Genomic DNA, 23,863 nt, shown 5'->3' with positions numbered 1-23,863 from the left:
ATCCTGTATTTTAGTTCTCTAGCGCTAGTAGCATGATGCTTATCCTCCTGTGTGGTTTCATAGTGTGTCAGTGTGTGTTTATACATAAGTGTGTGTAGGATTTGTATCATCCTATCGGCCGATCTACTGTGGAAATGAAGTTATTGTATTACTGTATATGTATACTGTACAGCAGGGAAGGAGGCTGGAAAGCACTCTAATGATCTCAAGAGTCTCTCTCTCTCTCTCTCTCTCTCTCTCTCTCTCTCTCTCTCTCTCTCTCTCTCTCTCTCTCTCTTTCCATTTCCTCTCTCTAACCCACTAGTCGGTTTTCATCTTCCATCTCTCTTGTCTTTTTCTCTCTGAACGGCAGTTGATGTTTCAAATATTAGTGAGCTGTGTCAGACAGTTAAACTGCCCTTTATTGATCGTCTAAGCTTCACTCTTTCCAAGCAGCCGTTATGGTTTTAATGGCTCGTAATGGAGTCGGGTCCTCTTTGATGTCAGATTGCTCAGAGAGTCCGCCCTTGTTTTTTATATTGTTTCAAAGAATCCTCCGAAAGCTGCCCAAGAAGTAGAACACAAATTATATATATATATATATATATATATATATATATATATATATATATATATATATATATATATATATATATATTATGATTTAAGTCAACCACACAACCACTCCACAAGTTACACCTTTTTTTTCTTCTTCTCTTCTTTATATTCAAGCATACTTTTTCTTCGGTGATTTGTGTTATTTGAGTGGAGCTCCTTCATTTGCACACTGATGTGACATTTTGTGCATCCCTTACATCCTGGAGCTGTGGAGAGGAACACTGGTCTGACTTTCCTCATCAGTCTTATCCTATTCCTTAAATCATGTTTGTTTTACCTCATCTTTTACTCCTTCATTTCTATTTTTCTCTACATTATGCCTCCAAATCATTTATTTTGTGCTGGTTCTTTACACGTTTTCTCTTATAGGATGTTCTTATTAAAAGCTGTATTTTTATCTTATAACTAAAAGTTGAATATGCCCAGCTAGCTCTTCAAAGTGCTATGGACTCTATGACCTAAATAAGGAATATCAAAGCATGGAAACCCCAAAAGAGAAGGGAGAGAAATGGGAAAAGAACTAGGATTTGGGGGGCACGAAAAACAGTTTTCACCAGATGTGTATGTACGGTAAAGTCCCTGTGCGAATCATCAAAAACAGGCTTGAACTATTAATGTGTATAGCTTGTTTATTGTTGCTGGCAGGTCCTGCACCATCATTAGTGCCGTGAGGATGACGCATTTATTTTATTTTATTTTTTCCTCCTTAAGAAAAGTACTGGGGGAGTGATAGTAGTTGAATGCATGGGTGAGATTCAGCATACATTTATCTTGTATTCCTTCTGAATATGTCTCATAGACCTTGGTGTTACAGAGATGTGTCAGTGCTAAAGACGAAAGAATGAGAAACTGCTTCAATTTGTTGTTCCTACTTCCTGAGAAAAACGGAAAAAGAAAAGATGTTCTTTCAAAGCTCTTGTTCTTATGACTGCCTATGAACTAGCATAGTGGAACTAGCAATGTGTGACACCAACAGTTACAACCCATTAAAGGGTTGCATTCAACTAATTAGCTAATTACTATGTTTCCTGTCAAATGGTGCGCATGTGGCACTGCGAATAGGTACGACATTGTGCGTGAGCTCCAATTTACAACACATGTTGCCTTCTGCAGTGGCATTCACCACTAAAAAAGTATGATAATGCACAGCATAGCATATAATTCATATTCTCTGTCTGCCTCATTTTGCCTCCAGTGATACAAAAAAGAAACATTTTAATAGACTCAATGAGAAATGATTGTCTTGAAGAGAAAGTCTTCATATTTTTACATCTCTTCAGCAGGCTCATTTGCTTCAAATATCAACATTTCAATATCAACACTAGTTTCACTTCATTCGCAGTCACACCTGTATAAAGGATGCTGGCAATAAGCACCTCAATCCAGATTGTGAAACAACATTAATCCAGAGTAGGACAGCTTTATGTAGCGTGAGGGACACTTCTTCCTGTTCCCCCTGGGTCCTGAATAGAAGCTTGGAGCCGGTATGAAAATCGGGTCTAATTGCCTTTCTTATGCATCCTGTGTTTTCCCCCTATCCTGTCCCAAGTGACACACGATGAGAGAGAAATAGAGAAAAAGACTGAGACAGAGTGAGAGAGAGAGAGAGAGAGAGAGAGAGGGAGAGAGAGAGAGAGAGAGAGAGAGAGAGAGAGAGAGAGAGAGAGAGAGAGAGAGAGAGAGACAGAGACAGACAGAGACAGAGACAGACAGAGACAGAGACAGAGAGAGTCTGAAATCCATCCATTGCGCTGCAAACATAAATATTATGGTTTGGGGGAGTCTACCAACCTTAGGAGGACAGTTTATATAACTTGTAGTTGCCCACAGAGAAAAAAAACAGCACAGCGCACAATAGGGTGAACTTTACCTTTACTCATAATGTTGGTAAATGATGATCTGTTGTGATGCTCACACCGTCCTTAAATTCTGAGATTTTAGCTTAAACTTTCAAAGTCATGAAATATTGATAGGGTACACGGGAGGATTTGACGTAAGTGAGGCAGAATACTGCAGAGCTCGGCATCACATGTTTTATTGAAGCATCCAGTGTAGCACTCAGGGAGAGTGAGAGAAAGAAAATTGGAGAAAAAAAGAAGACCCTGAAGAGTTGGTGGAGGCTTCAAAAAAAGAGAATGCCGCACGTCAAAGAGCCAAGGATACAACTGTGCTGTGCCTAAATTGTTTGTTTTAATGAAGCACTGACAATCAATACAGAAAGTGCCGAAGAAAAATGGGCTTCACATACAGGTAAACATTAGCTCTATGTCCAAGTCTTGACAACAATGAGAGGACACATCCACCTTTTCCTCCCTCTGACTTCATTATTCAGTGTTCTTAAAAGATAAAGGATTCAGAGGTTTTACAAGCTCTACATTGAGGCACAGGACACCTCCACATAGCTCAACTCTGACACATAAGTAAACAGAGGATGCTGATTTTCCAGTCAAAATAAAGTCTTTGAAAGTCATCTTTACTCATTTTTCCATTTAAACTCAAAAGCGAAAGATAAATATTTGCCTCCTTTACGTATTGTTCTAACTGCGGGGAAAACACATTGAAACCTGGCTTCTTCAAATTGTCTACAAATAAGCAATTTTGTAGAAAAAACACTGATCGGGAAGCATAATGTTTCATTACACACTCAATATAGCTGAAAATGGACAGCCATGTTAGGTCTAATTGGTGAGTGAGAGCGGGCAAGCGACTGGCGGAGAGGGTTGTGGCTATTTCTTGGCACTCAATGAGCCATTTAAGGGAAAAAGACCCCACTGCTGTGGAGAGAAAAGGACCTCTCGCAGGTTAAGAAAAAAGAGTAAAGTGAGTGAAGCATGTTGACTGGGAACAGATATCTGTGCCAGAAAGTATTTAAACAGCTCGCCAAATGCTTTCTGGAATTATATAATATCATGTTGAGGAGAACACAAGATTAATCACAGACCAAGATGGCAGCCAAGAGGATGGCTTTAACACTCATTGTCTTGCGGAAATAAAACCACAGCAATCAGTGGCGTTTGTGAGTGATGGCAGCTCACAAACACAGCTGCGTCCTGCCCCATTTCTTTGAATTTCAATGTTGTGCTATTACAGTCCATGACTGTCCCTGTGTATCTATTCCTCCATCCTTCCCTCAATCCACTCCTCGCCATCTGTCCAATGGCCCTGGTAGCATTCTTATCCACCATTTTAATTTGCTGGGCAGTCATTTTAGCACACATACAGCAATGTATTACAAAATGTGACTGTAAGTACAGAGCAAAGCAGAGCTGCTCGGGGAAGGAGGTTGACAAACGAGCCACTTCAACCGCATCACAAGACATGAGTCAGAATCAGAAAGTGTCACAAACAGATCAATCCGTAGGTACACAGAGCCTCACAATTTACTGCTGGCAAATGAAGCTTAGCTTGTGAAGTACTGTGCATGTTGCACACATTGTGCATGTTGCAGGCATTGTGCATGTTGCAGGCAATGTGCAGGTTGCAGGCAATGTGCATGTTGCAGGCAATGTGCATGTTGCAAGCATTGTGCATGTTGCAGGCATTGTGCATGTTGCAGGCATTGTGCTGCGTCACACTGATATAGGCCTGATGAAACCTGGTAAATGTGAGTCTGCATAGAGAATAAAGAACAGGTATGCAATGGGAGTTTATTTTTGTTGAGCCTTTCAATGCTGACTTCATTAAGCATCAACACTAATTGAAAGCAATTTTTTTTATGGGCGTATGATTAACCTTTTTCCAGGAGTGGTTGTTCTCTCAGCTGTCTCTACTGTAGATATTATCAGGGAGATCCTTGTTTTGATGTCGAAATGATGAGCTTGTTAAACCTGGCCATAAAATCACCATAAAAAATGTTCTATTTCGCTACATGCCAACTGAAGTCTTGCATATAATGTTCCAGGGCTGGGTAATAAATATACAGGGTGACAGAAGTCAAAGATTTAAAAACAGATTATCACCGATGTGGCTCACTAAATGTTGCAGGCTCTCCCTGGTTGGATGTCTCTTCCCATGCCCTTCCTCTCAGTCCATCTCTTTAATGCATTATTTCAGCAGGAGCAATGTCTCACTTTTTGTCCGTCTCACACAAGATATAATCGAACACACGTTTAATAGGAACTCATGAAAGTCAATGGGCTAAGAGATGAGGCAGAGAGACTCAGGCCAAGAATCTAGCTGGCAGGTGCAAGGACCAGCTTGATAAGTACATGATAGCTAAACACACAGGTGCCAACTTACTACGCATGTATGCTCCATAGAACAACCAATAGCTATCTTGTGTGTTGTTTACATCCACCGCCGTGCCTTTCTGCAGCTCTCCTGTGCACATTATAGGTGCTCGGTGAGTCATACTCTGATGAAAATGTTGCTCATGTTTGCAAGGACATTTTGTGTTACAGACAAAACAGTAACCTAACCCCACACCTGATATATCACAACATACATGCACACAACATACATGCACACACAAGTAATGGTAAACTTGTTCACTTAGATCTAATATGATGACTACAAATACACCCGTTTTAAAAGTACATGAATCAACATTGTGCTGGACAGTTAACTGATGAATAAATATCTTTAGATTGCCCGAGCAATTACATGATTGTTGGTCGAAAAGAAAATATGTTTAGTTAATTTTGGCAACAGCAACAACCATGTCCCTGGCTTCTGACTACATGTGTCATCTCCTTTCAACATAGGTACATTCCTGTGTTTCCTTAGCCATGTTTTCCCTCAATCACTTGCTGACAGGTATTCAGACAGCGATAGAATGTGTATTTAGGATTGGTCTGCCTGTGTACTAATAGTGAAATGAGCCTTGTTGGTTAAAGTGCTCTGGAGAACACATTGTACCAGGCAGAGTGTTCTGTAGAGCAGAAGATTGCTAGTGCACTTCTCACAGGTAATCACTGACGAACAAGCCAATAAATAGAGAGAAGAGCCTCCACACGAACAAATACACACACTTGCACGTCACCCACACAGACAAATACCTGAGAACACTGAATCAACAGTGGCTTGAACCCCTCTTTCTCGACTGATATCATTACCACTGAAAGGACGTGAACACAGAAACAAAAAAATGGCTCCTCCTTTCATTCCCTCATCATGCCGATCTTATCACTTTTGAGTGACCCTGACGAGACGAGCGAGCACAAAGGAACATGAAAAGCAGCAGATTCACAGTAATTGCAAGTGTGTATAGAAATGTGCCATGTAATGTGACATTTAGTTCAAAATGCAGCCTCTTGAATTTTGCTATCTCTTCCGAGCCCGAGCTTCAATCACTTCTTATCTGTGTCCGATAACCTGTGTTGGTTCGCAGCAAATGAAATGTATTCGTTGGAAGGAAGTATTTCCCCTCTTTGGTACTGCAGAACAGTACACAGTCTAAGTGGAAAGAACTCTGCGCAATAACTCAGGGGGTCAAAAGTTTACAGTGTTTGCATACAGTGAGCAATTATAAAGCTCTACTAATTTAATGGCAGCAAAATGGCAGCCATTTAGCAAGCAAGAGTATAATTGAGTGGTAAAATCTATTATGTGAATGTCTAGCAGGTAATTAACATTGACTGGTCGTAAAACCTTGATTAGCTCAACACCCCAAAAACATATTTTCTGCTAGATCATGTGAGACAGCGTTTGTGAGGAGACGCCTTTATAATTTGAGAATCTGTGTTTTCCTTGAAATACAAGTCCAACTGCATGTCGGAAGTTGAGGTTTATTTTTTCAAAAACGGACCTTCTCGTGCTACAATGGGTTGACTCTGTGTCTGATCGTAAAATGAGGGAGGATTCTACGGATTAGAACATTGGCAATTAGACATTCACCCTGGCAAGGTTAATGACGGATTAAGCCATGAGTTGCAACCCCTTTGAAATGCCAGGAACTTTTCTGCACACTGCAATTTCAAAGGCACAAGGTTTTTTAGGAAACTCTAGGTGCTCTGATACTAACACAAAAAACAGAACAGTGTTCATACGGTACATGTAATAAACCACATGCACACAAACACACACCAATGCATGACACAATATACAGTACAAACCCTACCTGCACCAGATTCCAGCCCTCCAGGGACTCTGCGATGATGGAGGTCACAGAGGGGCAGACTCCACCGAAGATCATCAGGTGTTTGGGTCCGTAGCATATGGCATCAAAGAAGGCCCTCAGCCCCTTGGCGTTGTCACACTACAGACGCGGTGAAGTGGTGAGGGGGGAGCGGGGATACATGGGGGGGAAAGAGACACAAGAAAAAGAAAGAAGAGACATTTGAATTAGTTTATTGTAAAAAACAGGAAAAAGGAAATTACAAAAAGAAAATCAAAATGTTTGTTCCACTTTGCAAATTGTATCTCCATCCCAAAACTAAACATACCAACACATGTAATTAAAAGACCATGCATAGATGTTTTCTGTTGTTTTTTGTTGATAGAATGAGTAAGATAGTTTGAGGAATTATTCAAAGAAGTAGCGCAATACCTTAATCTGTGAATCAATGAATCAATAATTACAAACTGTACAAGATAAACTGTACACAAAGTCATTATACTCCAACATGCTGTGACCACAAAAGCAGTGGATTGACTAGTGTCGGGTTATTGTAATGTACACTACGAAAAACAATGTGACATTCAAATAGCATTCAAATGATTACAGTGCTGTGGCATATACCACCATGAAGTAAATGCAGCCTTGTGTGTGTGTGTGTGTGTGTGTGTGTGTGTGTGTGTGTGTGTGTGTGTGTGTGTGTGTGTGTGTGTGTGTGTGCGCGTGTGTGTGTGTGTGTGTGTGTGTGTGTGTGTGTGTGTGTGTGTGTGTGTGTGTGTGTGTGTGTGTGTGCGTGTGTTGAGACCATCATGTAAAACGATGCATCTCACAGGTAGTGTGAGCTCGGATCCATTGCTGCGAAACGCAACCATTTCACATCACTATAGCAACCGGAAGAGAGTGCAAAAGAGAGAGAGAGAGAGAGAGAGAGAGAGAGAGAGAGAGAGAGAGAGAGAGAGAGAGAGAGAGAGAGAGAGCGTAATGAAAGAAAGAGAGAAGAAAAAAAAACTGTGTAGTTTCCTATTGATTGCTACATGATCTGGCTAACAGGTTTTGTTGCGAATCTCTGATTTGCACAGTTTGTAATGATAATCCCATCAGCAGTAAACAACCCCCCCCCCCCCCCCCCTCCGCCCTCCCTCCTCTCTCAGTTTTCTTTATTATTGCCACTTGATTCAGGATGTGTTCCTGTGTGTGGGTCCGGTGTGCAGGTAGATGGACTGACTGACTGAATGGCAGGTGATGTGTGCGTGTGCGCTTTCTGACACACTCCATCTCATCTCAAGAGTTGTTTGACCTTGTTAGCCATCAGTCGGCAACTGGATGAGATTTTCCACTGAACAACAGCACAGCCGGCCGTTTGCAGCGCAGATGGAAAAAAAATCAAAATCAAATGTGGACTCCTAACCAGAGATGTAGGGTTTACTGTAGGTTGTGATCTGTTGGTAACTTTATTAGGATGGCAGGTAGCACTGCTGCAGCCTTGACACATCTTTTCATCTTGTGTCCTCTCAGCATGTCCATTGTTTTGAGAGGAGGAGGAGGATCGAGAAAGAGGACATCGACAACCGTGGAAGTCGTACTTTGAGCCGCTACAGCAATCCTTCTGCATCGCACTAACCACTCCACAGTCCGAGTCATCAGACTGAGATTCCTTATCCTGGCCACACGGCTAAATAAAACAGCAGGCTTTTAAAGAAGATATATCATTTCCGTACTCGTATCATTCATTTCTCTCCAGTCGTAACGAGGAGGTTTGGAGGAATTTGACTCTCATTTGTTTCCAATGGAACAGAGGAGAAATGTGGGTAACTAAAGTTGTAAGTACAATAGAGATTGGTGATATTGCAGGTTTAGGCTGATTTATTACATAGAGTGTAGTATATGTGTGAGTGTAGATGTAATGAATGGTTATGTTCCTCTCTCAGTCTTTAGCAAATCTAAGTGTTTTACAGCATGTGTAACCAGGGGATGGGGTCAGATACAGTAACAAGCTACAACAAACCATTGTTTTCATTATAGATTAATCATCACAATGTCCTCAAACCCAAGGCCAAATCTTCAGATTGTTTGTTTTGTCCAACAAACAGAACCTGAACAGCCTCAGTGTTAATGGACAAAAGAAAAGCAGCAAATGTATTTTTCCTTTATTAAGGAACTGGAAGTAAAAAAAAGTGGCATTTTTGTTCAATAAAATACTTAAACTATTCATAGTTTCAGCAACAAATTGCTTCAGCTCTCATCGCATATGTAATATTCTCACATTAGTATGGAATCGCTCATCTGAAGGGACCGTATATAATGGAAAATCGACTAAATGAGCTCCTCCAGCCTTTTTGTGGAAGAATGGATTCAGAAGGGGAAAGTAAAATAGCAAAGCAGCTTCAAGTAAAGCTAAAAATAAAAGAAAAAAGCAATCTTGTTCCTTTTTTCTTTTGTTCTCTGTTCATCCCCCCTGCTTCATTCATCTTCTCCTACTTTTGCCGGGCACACATGCACAAAATCTGTTGCGACTGCTCACACAGCCTTGACCGGTGTGTTGTCATGCCAACAGTGTGACTATCCACACTTTGTGCGCTAGTTGAGGGAGGAGGAGGCCGCGGCAGGGCCGCTGTAGCTATGGTTATATTTAGCCTCTCATTAAGTAGCACGGCCAGTCAGACTTTAATCAATACTTATTCAGCTATGGAATCACTGTAAAGCTTGATGCCGGATAGACAAAGCAAGACCGATGCGCGAGAGACAACGGGGTATAATGGGACAAGAAGAGGAAAGAGACATAAGGGTAACGAAGCCAATGGCGGGAGGAAGGGGCAGAAACAAGTAGTTGAAAGACTGGAGTGAAGATGTATTATCTGGACATTAAGTGTGCACTAATGAAGCCAAGCCAACCAGTGTTATAGACCTGTCCTCCATTATGACACCACAATGGAGTAAGTCTTGACTGAGATTGGGTTCAGTGGCTCTTTGTGATGCTCAGTAACTGCATGGTGCCCTGCAAATATGGAAAGACTATTTTAATATCAAAATCTAAGGCTATCTTTTATCAATTAGAATTTGAATCTTAAGATCTTTTGTCAATTTATGAATAGAAGGAGAAGTAAATGAGTCTCTCAGTACTGTGACCTTCATGCCAAGTCACAGGAAGGTTGACACAGGCTGTATCTTACATCCCAATTTTCTCCAAGACATATGCTGAAAACAAGGTAGAAAAGGGAGACAAATATAACTATCCTGAAAAACACAAGGAACAAGGAACTGGCACATTGAGGAAGGCATAACAGCACTCAACTCCCAAGTTGAACAGCAAGAAATACTACAGCATTTTATTTCCCTCTTCCCCAGTCGGAAATCTAATTCCTGGCATTTGGAGGCCATTTGGAGCAGATCGATGGGGTTAACACCCGTAGTAATCTGTTTGACCGCCTTGGGAGACAGCCAAGGAAGGTGTGCGTGCGCGCGTGCGCGAGGGCTGATGGCGGGAGAACCTTGTATAAAGCCGTTTCTAATGTTGGAAATCCGTAAACAGAAAATGTACTTTTTGGGTGACCACAGCATGATATCTTGCAGCTCATATGCACAATGGAAACTAAATCGAGTTTTACTTCAGTTGCTGGATTTATGAGCGGAGATACTTGTTACAATATTCAGCCTGCAGTGCAGTGCAGTGAGTTTGCACCATCCTCCCCATTTAGAGACTATAACCAACGGGACAGCTGGCCAAAGAGGAGTTTATTTAAAATGCCCCTCAATCCATTGTCTCTATTGCATTTCCTTCACTCTGACCTTTACACAAAATTGCTAAAATTCATCCCTATTGATTTATCATTGTGCATTAGGCTACTGTTATTGTGCTGCTGATAAATCACACTCAATTAGGCAAAATGTGAGGAAACAGCTGCGCATGAATTATCTCATATTCCATTGTAATAATATGCATTCATTATATATTCTTAATCAAAATTCTGTAAGGTCTTGCAAAACAGAACATCTTTAAAGGTCAACATGGATAAATGCTGCTTTTTAGAAAAAATAACTTAACTGGGAAACATCCCAGCAATAACAATTCACTTCAAAGGATTAAAACCCATCCAAAATCTTTTAGTTTTCTCAAATTTAACCACTAGAGTAGATAAAACATGTTCTTCCATCAGATAGACTTTATATATTAAGCTCGTCTGAATGAACATGAAACAATGGAGTAGAAATTATTCTTAAAAGAATCAAAAAAGTAAAATCATATTTCTTGGGGAAATCATTTTTCTAGGCTTACCAATTACTAAAACCCAGACACGAGTTGACAGTTACTTATATTTTAATAACATTTCTTGAGGTAAACAAACATGTATTTCCTGCAGCGTCAGCCACAAAACAACCTGAATGAACCACAAGTCTATCAAGGTAATGTGGGTTTCTGAACCCAAATCTCCCATTCTAACCCGCACTATATGTAGAACAACATGTTGAGACCACTAGAGTGCGTCTGTGTACATATGTGTGTGTGTTTGAGCGTGTACATGTGTGTGATACGGTGACAAGAACAAAAGCCGATCAGAGCACCAGACTGGCGCTAACCATGATGAAATGCCTTGTTAGCGCTGCAAACACAGGCAGCTGCACCTGTCCCTCGTCTAATGGCAAATTACTGCACCCAAATCGGCAACCTGAGGCTCAATATTGCTCTCAAGCACGCACATACATGCACGTGTACTCAAATACATACGAGAGAGAGAGAGAGAGAGAGAGAGAGAGAGAGAGAGAGAGAGAGAGAGAGAGAGAGAGAGAGAGAGAGAGAGAGAGAGAACAGAGAGAGGGAAACAGGAGAGTCGGATCTGATGTCAGAAGCAATCTGCTCTTCACACATTTATTCATGACAGGACCAACAGCACAGGTGATTACTGAGGACAAAATCCACATGAATGTCAACACAGAAAATATTATTACTGGTTAAGATTGGATGTGTACATGTTGTTGCCTCATCTATTAAGAAAACGTGTCGTCATTCACCCACAGTTGTATACTGTGTGTAAAATAGAGCTGTACGTTTGGACACGATGTGTGCGATAACAACGTTACTTCAGTTGATCCAATTAACAAAACCTACCGCAAGCAACTTCCACCGTTGGCTATATTTGTTTTAGAATTAGTCAGTAAATGTTAGTTGTAATGCTTCACTGAGGAAAAATGCATAGCAGTTATGCTATCTTGGAAACCATAAAACACCTTGAACAAAGCAAGAGGGACATATGACAACCCGGAACACCACACACACACACACACACACACACACACACACACACACACACACACACACACACACACACACAGAGAGAGAATTGAGAAAAAGACTCCTTCTTGTACTTGCTGTCTATAATGCATAACTCTCCATATTTTTTTTCATAACGGTATAGAAGCGCGAAATAATAAAATACAGCAATACTTGGACATTAGATGAAAGGAGCTTCAAATATTTGTCAGCGTGAACCCTGTCAGTTGTACCCACTGCGATGCTGTGATTTACATCTTTGCACTGTCAACAGAGACATACAGCACTGTCACTGCTGACACCCCCAACATCCATCCTGTTCCCGTGCCGTACATATTTTTAAATCATAGTCTGATGTTTTGAACATCCATGCAGCAGCAGTGCGGAAGATGCAAAACGCTGGTCTGCCGCCTACGTTTGCCTCCTGTGTGCAATCCTCATTGAATTGCATCCACATCTTCCCGCCAGGAGAGAAAACGAGAGCCTGGCTGAATCCAGCGTTTGCTGAAACATATGCTTGGCATTATAAAGCCCTATAGAGTTAGCAGGGTGCAGCCGATAGGTCAGATCTAAAGGAGATTATCTATTTCCCCATGCACAAACCCTGCTAATCCACTAAACTCTGGCATGGCTATCAATGCCAACTGCTGTCGAAGAAAGAAGTACAAGTGGAGGCTGTTGTGTACGAGGATCAGTCTGCAACAGTTTGATAAAGTTGCTCTGTTCCATAGTAAATGGAGCTGATTATCCCAATCCCAAATCAATAGCATTTTTTTTTAATAAAGACCCCCTTGAGTTCATTGAGGTCATTCACCTCAATTAAGGTCAACACTCCCCACTGTTAACGTCCTTACAAAGATAAGATCTTAAAGACACTAGAGCTATTTGTGCCCCATCAGTGAGGCCCTATATCATAGGTTCTCAACCTTTTTTCAGTGACGAACCCGCTGTGAAGTACCCCCTAACCAAAACAATTTAATACACAGCATTTTGGCATCAGTGTCTGATTTAATATGACAGATATACAATTCAATGTATTACACTTATACATTTTTTATTGACAATGTATTACATAACTATTTAAAAAGGATTTTTTTAATGGATGGTAATTTTAATTAGATTTGTTTTTAAATCACATACCACCTGGAGTGCCTTCGCGTACCCCCAGGGGTACACGTACCCCCATTTGAGAACCACTGCCCGAGGCAATTGAGAGGTTTATTGGGGTGTAACATTCATCCAATTTCCTGTTCTCTTTCTAAATAACAAGGAAGACATGTCTGGCAGGTAATTCAAAGACTCAAAGAAAAAACGTTACAAAAAAGAAGCTCTAAGTGAGATACTTTGAAAAGAGAAAAAAGAGTGAGATGAGTTAAGGAGGAAGAAGAGGAGAGAGGGAAGCAGGCAGCAAGGCTCTTTGTGGTAACATTTAGACAGCGGGCCCGGGAGTATACGAGGAGAGTACACATTGATTGAGAGAGAATGGATGATGTAAAATTGAGAGCAGGTTGGAGTGATGGAGTTTTGTTTTTTTTCTGAAATCTGTTCTCTTCACATTGCATGCATGCAACAGAGAAAGAATATTGAGTAAACCCACCACTTGTCTGGGGAGAAACTGGCCTTTAAAATCCACTGCAACAGACTGACTGAGTTGCTCAAGTTGATGGCTGTTTGCCCTCCATCCCTGCCTCTCTCCCTGCAGTCTGGCTCTTGTCGTTGCACTCAATCTATCCCTCACCTTCTCAAGAGCTCAGATGGCCACCAGGATAACCACATTGGCACGTTGGAAGCCTCTCCGGTGGTGACAAGACTCTCTCTTTTTCCCTTTGTCTCTATTCCGCACACAAGTCTCCCACATATCATGGTTACTCTCAAACAAACACTGGATACACCATCATGCTTCAGCAAATGAATGCCAAAACACAATCGTAAACAAATACACTCATATCGGCACACTCACGAATCCGAGATAAGCTCAAATTGGCCAGTGGTACTAAAATCACAGTGAACACGTTGCACCTTTATTAGCAATCTGTGCTGTGCAGGAAGCAGACGCTGCGTTAAGCCTATTACAGGTTGTTGTGCTTTTGACAAGGCCTGACAACAGCTGGAACATGTTGCGCTAACATGACGGGGACAGACCAAAGTGTAATCCCATAGAAAGGAGCCAACTAGTCGCTGATGACACAGTGGACAGATAGAAGGAGAAAGGAGAAGTGAATGTCTCTGAAGTGATGTAATCAATCTAGTTTTCTAGTATGGCAAATGGTTTCCTTTTAAGATTTGCATGGATTGCCTTTAGAAGTAAGCCGACAAGTTGCCATTTTGTGATGCGTGACTATCCGAGATATCATTTATATCCTGTCAATGTCATGTTCAACTCTCTAGCCGGAGTTTCTAAAAGTAGTTAACTTTTGTCGTGTTGATTGCAGCCATACGATGACATGAGCTCTGATTGGTGCGGCTGCTTTTTGCAAGGCGAGCAGCATTGCTCTGTAGATAGAAATGTGTATCTGTTGTACAGTCGGTCCACCACTTTAAGCCAGATTGAATAAATCCTAACTAGCTCATAATTTGAGCAGATATATGAGATGATGAATCTTAATGACTTTGGAGAGCCTCTGACTTTTGCCTCAGCACAGTTTGTGATTGATGTTGGAAATGTCCCATCAACTACTGGATTGATTGCCATAAACCTTGTTGAGACTTTAATGTCTCCCTGAGGATAAATAGATTTTTACTCCGGTGATCAATTAACTTTTGAGATGGCTGGACCATCAGGTTAAATATATATCTGCATTTGTGACCAAATGACTGTAAAACTAATGGGATCTGCCTCAGTATGCTAGCACGCTATACCAAGGTAAAGAGGATGATACTCAGAACCGCTAAACATCAGCAGGTTTGCGATGCCATTGTGAGCATGGTGGTATGCTGGAATCAGTTTGGTGGTATATAAATGGCCACAGCTACTGCAGAGAGAGAAATTATGATAGCAATTCAATCTTCTTGATTTGGGGAGTCATGGTATCTCTGCTGCTTCAAAATTCACAATGGTTTGACTGGAAGCATTTCTCATACGCTTTTTTCCTTCGGTTTTATTGCTGACAGCGCAACCCAGAATGAACTCGGCATAAAAAAAAATTGCTTCAAGATACTTGTAAGATTATGTTTGAGTTTTCCCCAATGGAAGCAGCCAATAATCCAATAAAATAATACCAGAGCACATAAAATCCCTCATATATTTCCTGTCAATTATGGATATAAAAGCTTTATGGACAACAACTGTCAGAGAGTTTTTAACCCTATCCATTCGATCTCTCTTTTTCCCCCTCTTTATGAAAACTCATCCTGCATTATTATATGAGTCCTGATGGATATCACTGACCTTTGCTTTTCACTATTAAAAGTACCTGACTCCACTTCTTATAAGTTCTCTCCAGTCTGTTTACCTCATAGTAGTCTGCAAGAGTGGAGACCATCAGTCATATATAGGCAGGGCTCTCAAGTTTTGAAGGCAGGCAAGCGTGACATATATCCACTGGAGCCGTCGTCGTCGTCGACGAGGGAGGGAGGGGAGGTAGTGAGAGGCGAGAGAGAAGCGACGGTGACGACGACAAATACGCGCCGCCGCACGGCTCCAGTCCCGCCTGTCATTACATCTTACCCGGATACAACACATGCAAAAGATATGTTTTTCTGATTGGCTGTAGCCCATTTCTTTTTTTTTGATTGGCTGATGAGTGGCTCCTCACGGGGGGAGGGGCTTGATTCCTCCATGGTGAGGGCAGCGCGCGACCAGGTCACGTCTGTGCGCTGCGGCACATTAAAAAGCCTGGAGTTGTTTTTTCAGCGTGAGAAATACGATGTGTGGCGGGAGGGCGTGACTTAAGACCGAAATGCGTGACAGTCACGCTCAATGTGTAGGTTAGGATGAACGAGAGCTGGAAGAACCATTTTATATTATAGTTGAAACATACAGAAACTGGACCGTGGTGGGCTGCAGCATCTCAGAGGCCCAACAGAGCTTGAGCTGAGTGGCGTGGAATGATGATTGCAGGAGCTTGGTGTGCAGTAACTTCCTTTAGTCCAGGCTAGCTTGTGCCCCGTTTCCGGGCATTATGCTAAGCTAACAGCTGCTGGATGTCAACTTCTATTAAGTAGATATGAAAGTGTAATCACTCGTTTCTTCTAACTCACAGCAAGAAAACAAATTAGCATATTTACAAAAAATGGAAAACTACCCACGTAAATTGTGTTTTGGGCATTTGCATCCCTATGTACTTCAACTTTGCTGTGAAACCATTTTATATCAACAAATGTGCTGTAACTGTAAATTCAAGATCAATTTAAGTCAAAATAATACTGATATTGAATTCACACAAAATACGGAGATGTATTGTTTTTAAAAAGGATGACCTTCCTAAAAACAGTCATTGATTTTTGTAAACCTTACTCAACTAATTAGTCCTGATATTTTACTTCAATATCAACAATGCAGCATGCCCTATTTTTGCTTCAATATCTTAACTTTTAATCTTGAGTATAGGTTAAGCTGCGAAAAAGCTGGATCCTACAATTCCCAAGATGCATGTTGATGGTGTATTTATTAAACTTCCCTTGCGTGATTAAATATATCCGTGTCTTTTTAAACTCCAGCCTCGTAGTTTTTTTAAGCCCAGGTCGCGTGATAACCCTTTTGATATTATCAGGGTTATTTTTACAGATTTGACAAACTCCTCCAGAGCCACAGAAGACATGATACAGCTGTTTTCACAGGTTAAGTAGTACTCTCATGACTAAAAACCAGCCTTTGATATTTACAGTAGAGCCGATTCTCTGAAGGATGAAGGAGGATGATGGTCATGGTTAAATGATAGGACTAAATGAGAAGGCTCCACACTTTGCGATGACTTCACCTGTCATTCGATCTGGCGTGATGTTTTCTTTCATTTCCTACATGATACACATGTTTTTTTTTTTAGATCCAGTTTGACATTGTGATTTGGGAGGGCACTTTTCCAACAGGAATCAGCACTCAAGTCACGTTTATGCTTGAGCGTTCAGATGACATTGTCAGTAGTCCTTTCTTCTATTAGTTATCTGATAATGGACATTTAGAAAGTGTAAAAAGGCAAATTTTGTTGATGACATTTAGTCATGTCTGAAAGGACAAACACTGGGGGATTACTCATCCTTCTCTAGATTAAGAGGACCATCTATTGACAACTTTCATGACAAGGCAGAGTGGAGTGCGGCACCTGTCTTCATTTCACACAAGACAGATCGGAGTCTGGGAAGTGTAGGCATGGAGGACGTTGGGACTGGATAAAAAAAAAAGCTGGCACTCATATTGGGTGAGTGGGTGCATGGAGGTCTGTTTATGTGTGTTTGTCTGTGTGTACTAAGTGGGATAGAGCAGAGCACAGTTCAGGCTGTCCCTCTTTGCAGCCTAAGGATTCTTCTGTCCACACACATCAATCTTGTAACAGCAGAACGCCGCCTCCCAGGAATCCTGGCCTAGTCTCCGTTTGGATTTAGGACTTCTCTTTCCATCTCTAAACCTCCCTGACTCTCTCTCTATCTACCATTTATTTCTCTATTTCACCAATCATCATCTTAATTCATTTCACTCTCTGTCCTGTAGGTACTGGCCACTCTCTTCTTATTTCTGTCATCTGCTTCTCTTTCTCTCCTAACACTTTCCACATCTCATTCATCCCTCTCTGCTCTCATCTCTTGCCTCCAGGAGGTTTACCGTTATTAAGGGTCAGGGCTGTAAGCATTGCATCATTAACACATCTCCTCTGGATGTTAACTGTTGCTGTTTTCTGCTCAATCCAATTAGTTTCTCAGTTAATCACCTAACTATATATTTCAAAGGAAGCTTTTAAAAAGTGGACCGCCATAACATGGCAAACTAATGTGCTTATCAATCATTAACATGAGCTGAAAATTGATTAAATAGTTAGTGACAAGAGAGCACAGAGGACTGCACGGTAGCTGTCTAAGTTAAATGGATAATGACATCCAAGTAAAATGAAAAGATACAGGGAGGGCATTTGTACATTTCAGGATGGATGATATTTATTTCTAACAAAATGAGGGAAAATGCCACAGTAACGATCACCGATTGAAAAAACAAAAAAAATATTTTCAGCGGTCCAGTCATTACTCCTGCCAGCAGGGTTTCACATCAACTAAGAGGTCCACGGCCAACAACACATGCAGAAACACACGAGCACCATGCACCCCGGGATTCATCAACCAGCGCAGCTTGAACCCGGCCGGGGGGCTGGGGGCCATGCCAACAGTGTCCACAAACAATCATCAATCACCAAACCAAACAAATGGACACGCACGAGCAGCATCCAACCAGGTGGTCAACTCTCGTCTCACAATAGCTCATTTCCGGGCCAAATAAGCACTTGAGTTGAGGTCATTGACTGCGAGTGCTTGTTATTTCTAATGAAGCTCCTATTGACCGGCCTGTATTGAGGTGACTTTAAAAACATTGGAGCAATAAGAAGTTTTTCTCCCTCTCTGTTTCACCCTACAGGGCGACAGTAAAGCAGGAATGTGACAGCCGGAGCCGTCGGACAATACCCTCTCGTTTGAGAAGCTGACATACAACAATGTGTTGCCATAGCTACCAAGAAAGAAAACGGGAGGGGAGGTGATGGAGGAAGGTGGGAGAGAAGGGTCTGGACTGCAAAGGAGAATTAATTTGTGTACAAGGCCATGTCGCAAAGAAAATTGCATTTTTCCCTTAGATGTGGGCAGAGGGACAAGCCGTGGTTAGTCCATGGTTGTGTGGTTAAAAGTGTGATTGGTGTGTCTGTGCGCGTGTGCGTGTGTGTGTGTGTGTGTGTGTGTGTGTGTGTGTGTGTGTGTGTGTGTGTGTGTGTGTGTGTGTGTGTGTGCAGCCAGCCAGATGCCATCTCAGTGGCGAGTTGGCAGAAGTGTTGCAGGATGTCAGAAGGCTCCTTATTACAGAGGCTTTTAAATAAAACAGAATGAAAGGCTTAAAATAAGATGCAGCCCATGGAGCAGGACACACACACACTAATGCAAACTAAAGAGAAAGAGAGAAAAGAAGAAGAAACACTGATGAATTTACCGCATCTGTGCGCGTCTGTGTCATTGTCGCTCGCACACACGCACGCAAACGCCAGCCGGCAGAAAGGAACATGTTAATGAGCACACGTTTTCTCTGACACACATACAGGGAGGGAAATATTTCTCTTTTTGTGGCATGAGTCGTCTGAATTCCACGTCTTTCTAAGTAGGTCATACAGCCTTTTTAGAGTTCCACTCCTCCCCACGCTGCATCAAAAATGCATAAATCCCTGCACATTCTCCCTGCTAGCAGCTTCCCAGGCCGGCTAAAGCACATCTTTAGTGATTCTAATCCCATCAAAGGTGGTTCTGCTGGTATGTAAACCCAACATGGAATAAAAATGCCGTCTGTGGCAGTTACATTCATGACTGCTCCTCATATTTTTGGGATTGTTCATGAGGTTATAATACAGCGATCCACTGAGTGAATAGGTGTTGATGGTGGGGGCAAGGTGTATGGAATACGCAGATATGCTCAAGTTTTGTTTAAATAAATAAGAGCTGCACGTTTTGGTTTCCACCAGCAAAGCTCAGCTGGTTTTGGGATGCTCCAAAGATACACTCTAGTGTCCGATGAGTTGAATGCAGGAGGAACAAAGTGAACATTAAGATGAGATAAGCAGTGGCATGCCTATGGACAATGGAGGAGTAATCGTGGTACTTTTACACAGCGTTATGTCATATATTCAGAGGGTCCTTTGTATGAGCTGTAGTGCGGAATATTTTTTTTTTAACCTGTTGCAGACTCCAAAAGTAATGTACCAAAAAATAAGATGTCTTCATTATCCTGCATCCAAGATATTAAAACTACATTGTTTGAATTGCTGCTGTGTTGCCAGTGAACGCTCTGAAGCTTCATAGCTCTTTTGATTTAGGACAGAGAATTTCAATATGGACAGACGTTTCACCTGTGCCTGTGCAAGCGAGAGCTATGCTTTATGTCAACTCAAAGTTCTCTTTCTCACTCAGGGTATTGAGTTCATCTAGAGATGAATAATTGAGTACATCACAATAATAGTCTTCCTCTGTTACATCCCAATCTCTGACCACTGAGGAGCCCATGGGACCTCAAGTGACAGTCATCACCAGTGACTCTCCGTGACTGCATCACCTATCACAGGGCTCCTGTGTGTGTGCCTAAATAATTTAAAAGAGAGCAAAGTACCCAATCTAAATTACACGTAAGAAAGCCACATAAAAGAATCTGCAAACTCGCAGCAAATACATGCCAATCGATTGATCCAGTCTATTTATATTTCTCTTTAACGTTTGGTATCTGAAATGTCAGACTCTTTACCCCAAAGCAGTTCTAATTTCCTGCGGTATGATTTATTATCTGATGTTCGTTATTGATTGTTGTGATGCTGCAACAGATCCAGCAGTAGAAGAGACTCATATCTCTTGTCACTTGAGCACGATATGTATGTTTTGCCCGGCCTCTATTAAAACAAAACTGAGTAAATCAAGGCTACCACTACGCTACAGGTAAATACTCACCGAACCAATTTTGCCCTGATTCATGCGCTCAAACAAATTGCAAACCTCTCTCCAGACAATGATTAGTTTAGCCTTTTAAAAATACTGTTTTTCACTTGAGAAAATCTCAAATGTGCCACAAACAGTTTCAGCAGAAACAATCACCTGTCAAAGTTTGGATGAAAATACTGAGGATGTTTTGGTGAAGTAGAAAACTTTATTTTGATACAATCCTCATGGGAATGCTTATCTGTCAGGCTGGCAAAATGTAATATTAATGAAGACCACAAACGCTGTCAATAAGAATAGACTATCAGAGGCTATCCTTAAAGACAGGCCTACAGCCAGTGGCCCCATCTCATAAATAAATCAACTAGCGTTAGCCACCTTCTGCCAGACTGTATGTTGGGGAGAAATAAAAATTGTTGCTGGTGTGTGTATATGTGAGGGGAAGCAAGGAAGCAGGAAACTTATATTCTGCCCTGATGTGTCACTGATGGACAGTAAGCACATGCACATGGTCCCTGACGGCTAAGCACGGTGGCCTCTGTGAAGAACGTCATAACACACTAATGTCACAGTCCACTGCAAAAATACTCAGCCTCCTTTTCAAATGATTCTGCTGTGCATATCCTGAAATGGATGCATCCCATACAACCATACCATTGGTACTGTATTTTAAAGTGTAAGTCTCGAGGAATCATTACCAGGAGGTGAGAACTTCACACACATCTCTTTGACAGGGAGACGATTTTAAACAATTATTCAGCTAAAGATATGTGAAAACTTTTAATAAATGGTGAGACTATGTACAAACACATCAACAGAGACTGAATCCCTGTAGCAGCACATGACAGCTTTAGGCCCGAGATGATGGTGGCGCTTTACACCCCTCGCACGGACCTCGCCCCGACGTGATCCCCTGAGTGGTGAGCGATGGGGATCCCCGCTCCCCGTCAACAGGGACAAACTGTCCTGAGTGTGACGATGTTGGCACTATTCTAAACGCACAATGTCAATGAGTATAATAATAAAAATGATGTTGAATAATTATCTCAATATTGGCCCAACTAATCTTGATAATATTATTTTTCCAATAATCAATCAGCCCCGTCTATAAATGACATCTGTGTTTGATTGCTGGTAGAAACTTAAAAGAACATATGAAGTTGTATAATGAGATACTATGATGTCAATAATTCAATACCAGGAAACTCCCTGATTTGTCTTCATTTTGAAGAGGCTTCTCAGAGGGGTTGCAAAACATGCTCACAGACTACCGTTGCCTCAGAGTGGTATCAGATGACCGGGATCAAGTAGCTTTATCTAAACCATTTCCCTAAACAGAAAAAGGCGAACATTTTGTCTGACTTCCAGCCCAGTACAGTGCACAGCATCACCCTGAACAATGACCACAGACCAGTTGTATGCCTCCCCGAGCCAGACCACAGTGAAGACACATCAAAACGTATTTCCATCTCAGGAAGAAGCCAGGGCGATATTATCTAATTCAGAGGTTGTTTGGCCTGCAGGGTAAGGATAGGAGTCTTCTTCAGTTTGAATCTCCCAAACTTTTACGGCACAGGCAGCTGAGCTTAATGAGTGTTGTTGAGCTTGGGTAAGCTTGGGCTATCAGGCCGTTACAGCACACCACACTCTTTCTCCTCCTTACCTTCTCTCTTGACTCTACAATGCCCAATAGCTCTTTTTTTCCCTGCGACCCAACAGCCTCTCACACGCAATGTGTCATACAAAACGAAGAAGCAACATTGAAATAACTGCACCTTCAGGGCCTGAGTACAGTGCTCTGATGCCCCTTAGTGCGTGCTTCCTTTTTCTGGGTAATTCAGTTTGTGTATACGTAAGTATTTGATATGTATTACGATTTACTCAAGTGAGAAATCCGGAAATCCTCAACAGCGACTGCCTATGGGTTCGCTCCTAATTGCCCCAACCACAAGCAGGCCAAAGCAGTTCATCTCAAATTGACAAAACTAAAGACAAATACAAAGCCAACGCGTACCACCGCAGGCAGCCGGGGTTCTTATATCTCCAATTAATCCTCAAAAGCCTTCACAGCTACTATCTGAAGATGTGTTTAAAAGCCTCAGGCAGTTGTAATGCACCTAAATGACATGCCTTTTAAATAGTGGGTTTGAAAAGTAGATAAACAAAAATAACCATTATGAGACGATAATGAACATAAAAATAAGGAAAAAGAAGATAAGAAAAAGAACGTCACATAAAAAGGTGTGTGCTTCCCGCCCACCTCATCGCCTGTGTGCATGCTCACCGACACGCTATTCAGCCTGAGTGTGTGTCTGTTCCCCCCTCCGACAGGCAGTAATGAATAAAATAACAGTGGAGGAAGATGAACTACTTCCTCTGTGAACTCATAGGGCATACATTGGCATGCACCACTGCCTCCAAGATGGCTGCATCTATGCCCCCCTCCTTGTGAATACTGTCCGCTACAGCCGGCAGCGGGAAAGCCCACTGTACGTGAGAACATGGTGGAATGTGATGCAGCATAGTAGATGAATTTTCTGCGTGTTTAAAATGAAGCTTCGGTACTTTTGATTCAAATAAGGTAAAGGCAAAGGCTGCTGGGGAGAATTAAGTCCTACTGATGCGATCACATTTAAAAACTAAAGCCATTCCCACATTTAGATATGTTTTCTTTAATCCTAAGAAGCTTGAAAAGCAGATCACACAAAACAAAAACAAAAAGAATCTGTGGCATTTTCAGTAAGCTTCAGCACCGAGCATCATAGGAAATAACTGCCAGTCAGGGATGATGATAAATTTGGACTGCTGTGATCGAGGCAAAGGAGTGTGACTCTGGAGGTTCTTCTTTCATGTGTTTGATGTGTCTCCTGGAGGATGGCAATGCCCCAGGGGAGCAGGCCAGGCCAGAAGGCCTTTGATGAGGCACCTCCACTGGCTGTGATCGGATAAAACTGCTCCCCTCATTCACCTGCCTCTAATGAGATGATGCTGTACTGGTGGAATGGATCTGTTAAATAATACAGGCTTTCTATTGTATCGAAGCTTGAGGAATATTTCTAAGGTAGACAAGAATTCGGGCGAGATAGACAAAACACTCCTATTTGAGATCTGATCTAATTGTATCGCTGTCTTCTTCTACTGGCACAATCGCAACACAATTATTAAATCTCCTGCTTCATCTTTCCTTCTAAACTTAAATCTAATTTACCGAGAGCTGATTAAAGAAAGATCAAGCAGTACTCTTTGACAACGTTCCAATGACAGTGAAACTCTTAAACCTTATATGCGGTCTCCAGAGCGTAGCTGTATTGGGGGTACATGGCAGGCTGACACACACACAC

The 23,863-nt window shown here is 41.7% G+C and overlaps 1 protein-coding gene across 3 annotated transcripts in view; it reads right to left on the bottom strand.

Annotated features, from left to right (window-relative positions):
• Positions 1–23,863, bottom strand: part of gabbr2 (gamma-aminobutyric acid (GABA) B receptor, 2) — a 150,770-nt gene that overhangs the window by 99,199 nt on the left and 27,708 nt on the right. For all 3 annotated transcript variants that reach the window (XM_068575080.1, XM_068575079.1, XM_068575081.1), the window contains exon 2: positions 6,656–6,793. In XM_068575080.1, coding sequence (XP_068431181.1) covers positions 6,656–6,793 — 138 coding nt within the window. The remainder of the gene's footprint in view (positions 1–6,655; positions 6,794–23,863) is intronic.

Source organism: Clinocottus analis, unplaced genomic scaffold, assembly GCF_023055335.1.
Source record: "Clinocottus analis isolate CAN_PGR_092001 unplaced genomic scaffold, fCliAna1.0.p SCAF_14, whole genome shotgun sequence".
In the NCBI taxonomy this organism is placed as follows: Eukaryota; Metazoa; Chordata; class Actinopteri; order Perciformes; family Cottidae; genus Clinocottus; species Clinocottus analis.
This window is presented reverse-complemented; position numbering and strand designations above follow the sequence as displayed.